The sequence below is a fragment of the Hordeum vulgare genome, chromosome 2H, assembly GCF_904849725.1.
Source record: "Hordeum vulgare subsp. vulgare chromosome 2H, MorexV3_pseudomolecules_assembly, whole genome shotgun sequence".
NCBI lineage: Eukaryota > Viridiplantae > Streptophyta > Magnoliopsida > Poales > Poaceae > Hordeum > Hordeum vulgare.
In genome coordinates, this window is record NC_058519.1 from 41,775,229 (window position 1) to 41,787,375 (window position 12,147).

The 12,147-nt window shown below is 45.6% G+C and overlaps 1 protein-coding gene across 1 annotated transcript; it reads left to right on the plus strand.

Annotated features, from left to right (window-relative positions):
• The first annotated feature begins 5,125 nt into the window (after positions 1 to 5,125).
• Positions 5,126 to 10,291, plus strand: LOC123425285. Its single transcript, XM_045108966.1, has 6 exons — positions 5,126 to 5,302; positions 7,373 to 7,446; positions 8,934 to 9,180; positions 9,286 to 9,417; positions 9,610 to 9,783; positions 10,029 to 10,291. The coding sequence occupies exons 1-6, from the start codon at positions 5,126 to 5,128 to the stop codon at positions 10,116 to 10,118; spliced, it is 894 nt and encodes a 297-aa protein (XP_044964901.1). The 3' UTR covers positions 10,119 to 10,291.
• The last annotated feature ends 1,856 nt before the right edge of the window (positions 10,292 to 12,147 follow it).

The following is a 12,147-nucleotide window of genomic DNA, read 5'->3' on the forward strand; positions in this document are numbered from 1 at the left end:
TCTTCTTCAACCAATTTTAACTTCTCGACAAGAATTTCTATGTCGGTTGGAATTTCCGGTTCACTTACTTCCTAGTTTAATAAATGTATGTCATCTTGTTCGGCATAATTGTCATAAACACTAAATAAAACAAATAGTTATAAAAGATAATATATACCACATCCGAATCATAGATAGGACGAGGGCCGACGGAGGCGGATACCAAAACCATCCCACTATATAATAACAAACAATAATAAAAATAAGAAAATTACACAAGTATCTATCTAAATCATACAAGTAAGAACTTTTTTTTAGAAAGAAGATAAGAAGAAGAGGCTAACCACGGTGACGTCGGCGCCGAGATGGGCGCGGGCGATCGACGGCGGTGAGGACGGGGACGGGACAGGACGGACCGCCAAACCTAGACAAATCTTGAGGAAAATGGAGCTTGGACAAGGAGCTTCGAGAGGAGAAATCTTAAGTGTGGCTCGGGCATTTCATCGAACACGTCATGTGCATAGGAGGTGAGGTAGAGCACCACAAAGCTCTCCCATGGTCGGCAAAAAAAACAGAGCAGTGCACTACTCTGCTCGCGGGCAGGGGGTATATATAGGCCAACCATTGGTCCCGGTTTGTGGTTGGAACCGGGAATAAAGGAGGGTCCCGGTTCCAGCCACAAACTGGGACCAATGGTTGTGGGCCAGGAGCGAGGCCCATTGGTCCCGGTTCATGTCTGGAACCGGGACCAAAGGGGTCACACGAACCGGGACCAATGGCCCACAAGGCCCGACCGGCGCCCTGGCCTCACGAGCCGGGACCGATGCCCTATGGGTCCCGGTTCATGAGTGAACTGAGATTAATGGGATTTCAGGCCTGGACCAAAGCCCTGTTTTCTACTAGTGCTACCTCCCATTGCACAATTTCATAGTGCCAACTTTTTTATTTGTTTCAAGAATCACAATGTGAAATAGAGTACAATATATATTTGCAGTTACCTTTCTAATTCTATGTTTTATGATACATGTGGAGGCCGGGGGTTTAACCTCCTTTTTGAACAAAAATCATAACATGGTATCACATCATCATATTGCTTACGTGTCACTACATGATACTTGTTGTGATATTGAAGTGTGAGAGCCGGAGATGACTACTGTTATTGCTCAACTAGTCGTGTGATATTCAATTATGATGAACACACAGATCCGTTTGCTAATAATGTCTAGCTTGGGTCAGATACTAGTATGAAATCATAAGGAGAGTAACGTGCCATTATCTATTATCCCATCTAATTAATATCATGCAAATATTTGAAGAACATGCGAAGAAAGGACCAAATGCTTGAATTTATATTCGGTTGAAATTGTACCCACAAGCCATATATAGTCCAAGGCCTAACCAACCTAGGCTCTACCTATTGTGAGTCTTAGTACAATCCTTTCAATCCTATGCGTTCTTATTTTCTTTTGAAAAGTAAAGTGACATTCAGAAACTTTTGGTTAAGTATGAAAGCCTCCTAGATTAGGCCTCTTGCCTGATTAGAAGCGGTTTTGATATGTCTTGTCGACGACTTGGCACAGCAGGCAACCCTATCAGCACAACTAAATGAAAAAATAAGGAATTTTAAAAATACAACATCTAAGAAAAATTTAACATATTTTAAATGTATAACAATATGAAATACTCCATGCAATCGAGAAATTACAAAATATTTTTTCTTTTCTTTTAGAGATGCTTCCTTTATTTATTAGTTACTTTTATATAATGTTCTCTAAGTTTCTAAAGTGCATGGTGTTTTGACAATGTCCTTAAAATTATTTCCTTTCTTGCAAAACTCCCTTCGGAAGAATTGTGGAAACTTTTTGGCTTTCCTTAAGTAACTTGAATCTTCCCCATTACGTGATTAATTTGTTTCATGCTTGATTTTTTAATCAAACTAGCTGAGTTATTTCCTTTTTATATTTCCCTATATTTTTTTGTGTGTTCGCTAGCTGCCACATGTGCGAAATCGCCAGCATGTCATGATAAAAATGACTTTCAATAGGACAGTTGGGTGAATAATTAGTTCAGAACGGTTAGACATTATTCAGTTGGGTGAATAATGTGTGGTACTAAAACTCAGAGACCAAACTTATATCCTAGGTACAAAAATAGTATGTTTTCCTTTTATTATCTGTTTTCTTCGTTTAAATCCACATATATATCTGTATCCCAATACATAAATAAATAAATAAACAACCTAAAGGGGCGGACACGAATCTGATCCAACAAACCATCTCAACCCAACAATGTAGATTACTTCAATGGTGAGCGCTCCACATGTTTGCATTGTACAAAATGACGATGTTAATGTTAACCATATAATTAATGCACAATTGCCCTACATACTACCTCCTTAATGGTTTAACACTTGTGCGTACATCCAGATTGAGAAATAGACCATCCTAATACAAGTTATGTATCACAAAAAAATATTATTAAAAACTTCAAATCATATACTCCCTCCGTTTCAAAATAAGTGACTCAAAAATGATTCAACTTTGCATTAACTTTAATACAAAGTTGAGTCACTTTTAAATCATTTATTTTGGGACGGAGGAAGTACTTTCTAACGGTATAACTTTTATACTATATAACTCATCTTATGTTGGTCAAATTATAAATCTACGGATATGCACAAGCCTTACAAACTCAGAAAGCATATAGTAGTATTGACTTGCAATTGACGTCCTATCTAATGTCAACATGAATTGCATGCACACATTTAGTAGTAGTAGTCGTCTTCTTAAAGCATCTTCAACAGGCGCTCAAAAAAAATCTCACACGTTAAAAATTGGTGCTTTTATGTGTCCGAGACAAAAAAACAGTGCTCCGATAGAAGCTGTAAAATACAACGCGCATAAAAAATGCAGAAGCTGTGTATTAGGGGCGTCTAATTATACGTGCTGGTCGCTGCAGGTGGGGCCGTCGAATTGGGCATCATGTTTTGTGACGTCTGTTGAAGCAAACACCCTCCAACACACTGAAAAACATTATTTTAACATTGTATAATTTTTTTAGCGTGCCAGTTGGAGATGCTGGACCTATTTAGAAAAAACTAAAAGCAAAATATAGCGAAGAAGAGACGAAGGACTGCGCATTTCATGCATGCAAGACAAAATGTCAGATTTTACATGGATACTGCCCAAACGCATTTATGCATGCGAGTACTTTGCTCGCTCGCGCAGGCACATAGAACAAGCCCAGGACAGCCCGCGCTCACGAGATGTTTGTCAAAATTCCATGCGGCCAAAACGTAACCGCAGCGGCGCGTACGTCCACGGCAGGCCGGGGCGGTGGCGCATGCGCATACCGTCGGTCTCACTCTCACGTGGGCCGGCCTCCAGCCGAGGCCGAGGCCGAGGCCGAGCTCCCCAGTAAAATAGATAGGGGAGTGCGGGCGCGGAATGTCGCTGCCACCGGGGACAGAGCGAACGGAAACATGCCTCCAAAACACCGCAGGGCTGATGGGATGCCACGGGCATGGAATGTAGTTTCCCGTGCTGGTTTCTGGCCGCTCTGCTCATGGGCCACGGCAGCCGCATGCAGCGCCCAGAGCAGGGTCACATTCCCCTCCCACCCGGGTTTCCGGCGAGCGGCGTGCCTTCATAGGATCCGCGTGCAAGGGAATCCGCCGTCCGTCCTCGATAGCGCGTGTCAGCCAGTGCGCATGCATGCATGTGATCCGCGGAGCTAGGGCGCTGGATTGGGAGTACGCCGGGGCAGAGGCCGCATGCATGCATGGTTCCGGGCGGGCGGCCAATGGCGGAGCGCCCTGGCGGTCACGAGAGCGCGCGCGTGCATGGACGGGCGCGCGCGGGCGTACGGCGAGCTCTGCTCCCCCCCGCCCCGCGCCCATGGCGTAGGCATGCGTCGACACGGTCATGTGACCGAGGTCCAAGTACACGCCTAGCTGTGACCGCTGAGGCCGATCGATCGATGGACGCCTCCCACTGGGGATTGGACGGGGGCGCACGCTTATCGATCGATCGGTCGAACTGACCACGTCCGGACACCAGCTCATCCATATAGAGGAGCATATAGAGGCAAGATGGTTATTACCGGACACGGTGCCACCTTTGGCAGGAGCCCGTGATCTCAACATCTGGTCGAAAACAAAGCCAGACAGCCTGATTCAAATACAAATGTGCGTCTAGTTTTTCTTTTCCCCAACCGGGCATCCCTCTTTCAATTAATTTCTTATAATAGAAATACAAAGTTCAGCGGCCTCATACAAGCATGGAGAAGGAGAAGGGAAAGAAGGAAAGCGAGTTGGCAACTCATCGCCATAAAACCCATTGCAAATGCTCGTCTTGAAACATTCGCTACGGGGCGAAAACCTGACAACACAGTTGTTGCGTACTTGTAAGTTGGGTCTGTTCATACGTCAAAGACCGCCCTCTAATAAGTACTACCTCCGTCCAAGTGTATAGGACATGCGCGTAGTTCTAGGTTATCAATTTAACTAGCTAAATATATATTATATGTGATAAAAATTATATATTCAGAAACTACATCTTCACATGAATATAATGATATATTATTTGTTACATATAATACATATTTAAATAGTAAATTAATGACCTAGAACTACGCGCATGCCCTATACACTTGGACGGAGGGAGTAGTCTCTCTGTACCAAAATAGTTATAGTATAATATAATTATTTAAGAAAGGGGGAGTATTAATTAGGTTTTAATTTGGGGCTCAACAAACACCAATCCTATGCAATGCATGCCGTTGTCAGCTGGTCATTGATCAATTCCCTACGGAGACCGCGGCCGTACGTACTAGGTCAATAAATCTCGGTCCTCCACCACCAGTCCAAGACCACGACCCAGTCAATCAGTACCAAGAACAAGAAGACGCGTACGTACGTCCCTCTCGGATTAAAGAAACCACAACGCATCCCGATCGATCGGCGTTCGACACCGCATGCAAGCCCCGGCCGATCTTCCCCCGGATACACGGATGGAATTCCGGCCGATCGAGAGCTCTCCCTCGTCCTTGGTACGCGCTCATCCCACACCACCATAGGTCGCTGCTCCTTCGATCGATCGTTGCCCGCGCGCCGCTCCGCGCCGCGCCGACGACCTGATGGCATGGCATGCGGCGCGCGCGGCCGGAGGCCGGGGAGCTCAACCCTACACGCCACCGAACGTGCGCGCGCCATCCCGACGTAAATAAGACGCGCGCATGTGTGTCTCCAGTGAAGAATGATGAGTTGGAGCCGGAGCCGGAGCCGTCGACCAGACTGTACGCGTGGGTGCGGGTGCGGGTGCGGGTGCGTGGGTGTACGTATGCGCGGCGTACGTACATGCCATGTTAGTGGTGGCGCCCGCGCGGCGAATGAGCCACGCGACCCGTGCGTCGACGAGGGGAAAGGGCCGCGCGGCCCGTGCCACGCATGCCGCCATGGACGGGCCAGCAAGCCTACAACGTACGTACAGTACACGGGGGCATATTCCAACCTTTCCAACTTGTCCACTTTCGGTTTTACTTTAATTCCCTTTCCGAAATGGGGGCTGGCGCTTCCCCAAAATGTTTTCGACTAGATTAATGCATGCGCATCGCTCTCCCGGCCCGACTGCCCAAAGAAGAGAGGAGGGGTTCAAACCAGCCTCCACCAAGGTTTCCCCTTCCCGTACGTCTTGGGGGAAAAGCACCGTCGGGCACCAAAAGGACCTGCATATGAAATGTGAAATCTGTTGAATTCATCGCGGATACAATGTACCCGAGTCTATGTGTCATTTCTCTTAATTACTGAGAGATATTGGAACCCGACTAAGAGAGTCATAGCAGAAGAATAAACCTATTGTTTTAAGAGGACAAAATCTCCACCATTATTTTTGTTGCACCTTAATTAACCCTTGGATGCATTCGAGTGGATAGCTAGTGGGGCGGTTTCACTACAACCCTTCATGAATAAAACCTAGTTTTGAAACTTACTTTTTAGTTTTAGTGCTGCATGATTCCAGTGTTTTAGAAGATGCTGTGTTTGTATGTATTATCTATCTTTCTTTTTTCATATGATTAACTCATTGGCTCTGTTCCATCATCAGAAGATAACAAAAGAACATCATCATCCAGTGCATGCAAAAGGAAAACAAGTCTTTAACAAACTAGGTGCCACCTAATGCTAACGCGTACTTAACAGTAGATGTTTATGGAAATAAAGAGGCAGCAAAAGCTGATTACATACAACACCCCAGGGCTACACCACCCTTCATCCAAACCGGGGCCAAAATAACAATTGAATAGCTAGATTACCATAACAAAAAGGCTATTAGAGGGGCATCAGGTCAACTAACATTCTATTTAACATGGCGAGTGATAGGAACTTCAATCCTTAGTATCCCATCGTCGGGTTGACCAAGAAAGTGGCCCTCTACTTGAAAATTCTGCAAAACACTACCCCCAAGGAACAAGCACCTCCCACAGTACCGCTCCTTCTCAGAGTGTAAACTTAGAGCATCTATGGAAGATCCCCTAAAACTGAAATTTGAGGAGTAAAAGCGACATTTAGGTCAAAGAGGGCCCAAGCAGAAGACCCCCTAAACTAGAAATTTACAAAATTTGAGTTTCGACCCCCCAAACTTGCCCCCTCCCACAAATTTAGTATGCAAATGCTCGGTGGACCAAACCTCAAGCACCTCTCCCTATCACCCTGGCGTTACCTGCCTACCCCGCTGCCGTCGGACGTCCCTTCCTCGATGACCTGCAAAATAGGTAGGTTGTCCCTTTGGACACCAACACTAGCGCCGGAGACCCACCAATAACCACAAATTCAGCGGCACAACCACCGAAAAGGCGGTGTCAGGGGACGAAGCTCACCAATAGGAAAGCATCGACGACGCTCGTAGGCAAAACCCTCCGACACTACCAATGTACCGACCAGGCGACGCTCATAGGAATCATCGACCAACGGAAAAGGCAGTGGTAGACACAACAACACTGGCAGAGAAAAATAAGAATGTTGCTACCTTTTCACTTCCCCCTTGACTTGCACGGCTCCGTCAAGTGTTACATCGCCTCCTGCTACCACACATGCAACCCCTCTGTAGCTGGTGGTCGAGGACAGGATGGATTCAGAAGCTGCAAGAAGCGGCGGTGGCATGCTCAATGAAATGCCTCAAATGTTTTTTTTTCCTCTTTTCGATTTATTGTTTGCATTTTCTTAGTATATGGGTGCGTTGTTTGATATTGATTGCTAGGTTCTTGCTTTAGTATTGTAATGAGCAAATGAATAATGATGCCGAAGCTTTCATGAATGAATTGAATTCAAGCCACACATTTGGGCTCGATGACATTGGGAATGAGAATGAATATGCCCTATAACCAATTGATGGAACAGGATGATAAGGTCGAGGAGATCAATGAGAGTCAAGCGAAGAGGAATCAGAGGACGGGTAACTACAAGATCTCTATGTTTGTGATGTGATGCATTTAAATTCTCTATGTTTGTGTTGAAACGATCAATTTGTTACAATGGTGTGAGCAATAGATTTCATAGTTTGTGAAATAAAAAATTATAGGATAGGGGATTTGCTAGCCGGGGAATACTAATTTCCATAAAAACAAATAGTAGATAGTAAGCTGCTTTCGTAGTTTTAGTATAAATGATCGGCTAGAGATGCTCTTAAACAGTACTGGATAAAGGCAGATGCATAAGAACATCTTCAACAGCTACGTTAAAAAAACAGTTTTTTTGCATGTGTAGCCGTTTTGGGCAATGTGAAAAAAATGCGCGCGCGACATAAATGGCTGAGCTCACAGGGTGAAACGGTATCACGCGCCGCTTATTTCAAGCGCGCACTACCGCGTTCTGGACATCGACGACTCATGGGCGACTTCCACCCACCACTAAATCCAGGCGCTGGCGCCGCCGCCCGCGCCACCCCGTTTGCTCTGTCGACCTGAAGGCGCTTCCCCGACATATCCCCGCGCCGCCGCTGCTTCCTTCGTCTCTCTCTACCCGTGGCCGCCCCTCGCGCACTCCATTCCTCCGATGAACAACGTTCAGCTGCCCACTATCGCTCGGTGCCCACAAGGTGTTCGACAACACGCTTGCAAGGTATGCATTGCTTCAACTTCACCTTTTTTTACATGAATTCGATGCATGTTTTTTGTAGTTTTTTTAGACTAGTTTAAATTCAATATTATAGATGAGTTCATCATATGATTCTTTCAAAGAAGAATTTGATATTAAAGAGGAGGAGGACCTTGCAATGATCCTAGCTATTTATCGTATTTAAAGATAAACTATTTGTCAAAAATTGAACCAGTTATTGTTGATTATTTTTTATCTATTTGATTTTAATTGGTTTTAATTGGAGTGTCATACGTTATTTGTGTTGTACGCGCATCGTTTTTTTTTTTTGCAGCGCCTGCTGGAGCAGCTCACGCGCGTAATTTTTTACGACGACGGCTGGAGCCAGCGCTCTTCAAAGCGTTAAAATTTGCTATTTTGAAGTTGCAAAATGTTTTTATAGCGCGCCGCGGTTACGCGGCTGTTGGAGATGCTCTAACAAATTAGTTTAGCTTGGGAGCGAATTATATGGCCAAGCACCCTGGAATTCCCGCATAGCTAAATCACCAGTGGCATAACCGGCCTCCAACAGTAGAATCATTCACAGAAAGTTATCTATTTTAGAAATGATTTTATTTTTTAAAAAGCTGTTGTATACATGCATCCGCATGCAAGGAGTAAACACACACACAGTGGGCAGTGGGCAGCAACTGACGGTACACTTTACATTTCTCGGCGGCATATATGCATGTAAAGGAAAGAAGAGCCGGAGGAAGAGCCAAACTGAGTTTTGAACCTAGCTAGAATCGAATCTCTCCTCGTCATCCCATCTTCCATTCAATTCCCTGAACCGCAATAAGGTCACGTGAGCGGCCAACCTCCGTAGATCACTATATAAGGGACGTGCGCGCCCGGTGCTTCTTCATCCTGATCCCTTGAAGCAGCTCTCTCTCCCTCTCTCCCCCCCTCTCTCTCTCTCTCTCCATTTGAAGCGAACCTTCATAGAATTAGTACGTGGAGGATTAACTGCAGAGACAATCAGAGAGAGGGACATAATGTCGAGGGAGCGCAAGAAGGCGGCTGCTCTACAGGAGAAGATGCAGATTCTGCGCTCCATCACTCATTCCCACGCGGTAACCAACGCCTCTTTCGCTTTCCTGTGTCGCCTGCCCTTGGTGTGATGATCTTATGCTGCCATTAGCTTGATGTATGTTCTTAAATTTAAAATCGTTGTGCAGCTGAGCAATCCTTCCATAGTCATGGACGCGTCGGAGTACATCAAGGGGCTGAAGCAGAAGATCGCCAGGCTCAATCAGGAGATCGCACGCGAGGAAGACGCACACTCGCGCAAGCAGAACTCTTTCCCCACGGTACGCGCACACACCTATCACTGCACTGTGTGTGTATACTGTATATATATATATACAGAGGACCTGAGTTATCCGGTTCTGAAGCTTAGGTTATGTACTATCAACGGGAGAGCACTGTGGCACATAGTAATAGTATAGTGGAGTATGATGTAAGATTAATGCATGATTCAATCAATTATTGCATCTGCACAGGTGAGCGTTGAAGCCCTAGGGCATGGGTTCCTCGTGAACGTGTCCTCCGACAAGAGCTGCCCTGGGTTGCTCGTCGCCGTGCTGGAGGCGTTCGAGGAGCTGGGCCTCACCGTGCTCCAGGCCACGGCGTCTTGCGCCGATACGTTCCGCCTCGAGGCCGTCGGAGGAGGAGAGGTACGTACGCACCTACATACATACTCCTACGCGACAATGTCTCATCAATCATTAACTCATCCGCGATCGAACTGAACTGTAAAGCAGACCAACCTCTGCTGACCATAAATAGTCTGAACCATGCTCCTACAATTATCTCGTCAATAATTCGACGCTGTCGCGACTAGCGACACGGTGCGACCGACTCATGGATCGTGATTAGCTGTGCTGATGCTCGGTTATCTTGTATTGATATGATGTTGCAGAACCAGGCGGGGAGTGTGGATGAGGGTGTCATCAGGCGGGCGGTGCAGCAGGCCATCACCAACTGCGGCGCGGAGCAAGGGGATCAGTAGCACCCCCACATTTTCTTCTCGATCGATCTGCCCTTTGCAAAGTTTTATGGCTCTTCTCTCGATCTAACGGATGAGCTGCGATGATATATGCATCCAGTTCAATCTTTAGCAATTCACCTTGTACTATCTGTTGATGAGTGATGATGATGGTAATTCTATGGAAATTGTAGGTAGTCCGGCAAGGTGTTCTTTATTTGGTACACGGTTTGTGTAGAATTTGCATGTGAGATGGCGAGAAGCTAAGAAGGGCCATCATCCCTGCTGCTGCCCTTTAGGTTTTAGACCAACATATCCTCGCGTTTTCAGCTGTTCATACTATTCTGCAATATGATGGTAGCTACCTCTGTTCACTGATGAAAGATCGTTTTGATAGTTTAAATTGAACTGCCAAAACATCTTACATTAGTGGACAGAGAATGTACTATCCTACTGCTTTGCGTCTTAGCGAAAGGTTGTTAACCCCCCCCCCCCCCCCCCTCTCTCTGAAAGAGACATCTCAAAAACTAAGGAAATATTAGTACAAGTCATCCTGCTCGTACGCATAGTTCTTTTTTTTTATGTGCGGTTTTGCCTTATCCACACGCGTGAGAACGGATACAGACACACACCTCCTAGTTTGGTTAGAATGTTGCATACGACCAAAGAAGTCACATGACATGGCTCCTGAGATTTAGCCATCTCAAGAATCATGTTGTTCATTAGTGTACTGTTACAACAAGGACTCTTTTAAAGGAGACATCCCTTTCGATGAGACAACTCTCAATAGTATCCACAATCCAATCTCTATGTACTATTGTTTTCGCCACCGTTTGCCTCATAATGGAGCCGGGGGTGAGTGACACTCTCTGACCTTACAGCGGGAAAGAAGACATGCATGGTGATAGACATACGATAAACATGTTGCTATGCATTCCACACGAGTACTCTCATCTTCTACTGAAGCCGTTGTCGCTGACGTACCCTAGAGGCTATTATAGAGATAATTATATTTCCTCGTACTCATGAGTTATCAATTATTGTCCTTGAAATAGATTTGCCAATACATGATTTATCTTTGAAACTTTATGTCACATATATATGATGTTGCTCTAATGTAGATGATAGGTGACGTATCAGGATACTAACACATCTTGTTTGATGACAGTCATATTCCACGTGAGAGGATATGAAGTGTTGATGATGTGGGAACAACCGAAAAGGTTTCCTCGTGGGAGCGCGATATAAACCTATATGATTCAGACGCGATGATGGGTGCATCTCAAATCAAATATAGGGCCACCATTTCTAGATAGTAAGCGATCACTCAACCATGAACCACGCCAAACGTAGTATCCATCCCTGCTCAAAACTCCCATCCTTTCGATGGTAGAAGTGCTCGACTAGTGTCCCTGTTCTAAGACCAGGTTACCTTCAAGCTCCCTTTCTTTCAACATAATCTGAGCCTTTTGAGGCCCCTCATATCCGTCCTGAATATCCAAGCCCTTCACGGATTTGCTGGAGACATCTCACCTTGATTTTCTATTCAAGTGATGATACTGGAAGGTTGCATGCCACAATGGGGGCTTATATAGGCTAGAGTTGGAATATAAAACTTCCTTGATGAATCATAGATTACATGTACAAGCTATATATAGGAGGGAACTGCACGTCCTATACATGTGGCTGTAGTGGCCGACGTGGTCTACCCTAGATCCTATTCTTATGCTACACATGACGTTACAAGAGTGTCTAACACCCCCCTCAGCCGGAACACCGTTGGGCAGGATGTTCAGGCTGTAACGAAAATCTGTAAAAACGGGAGACGGTAGTCCCTTGGTGAAGACGTCTGCAAACTGAGAACTCGATGGCACATGGAGGACGCGAACTTCGCCAAGAGCCACCCGATCGCGGACGAAGTGTAGGTCGATCTCAATGTGCTTTGTACGCTGATGTTGCACCGGATTACAGGCAAGGTAGGATGCACTGATGTTGTCACAATACACAATGGTGGCCCGTGTGGGAATGAGATGCAGCTCATGGAGAAGTTGTC

What these genes read in the sequence shown, in the direction of transcription:
- LOC123425285 (XM_045108966.1), top strand. Translation starts at nt 5,126, where the DNA reads ATGCGGCGCGCGCGGCCGGAGGCCGGGGAGCTCAACCCTACACGCCAC. An exon ending in GGTAACTACAAGATCTCTAT is followed by an intron (nt 7,447 to 8,933) that starts GTTTGTGATGTG and finishes CAACCTCCGTAG; the next exon opens with ATCACTATATAAGGGACGTG. An exon ending in AGCAGAACTCTTTCCCCACG is followed by an intron (nt 9,418 to 9,609) that starts GTACGCGCACAC and finishes GCATCTGCACAG; the next exon opens with GTGAGCGTTGAAGCCCTAGG.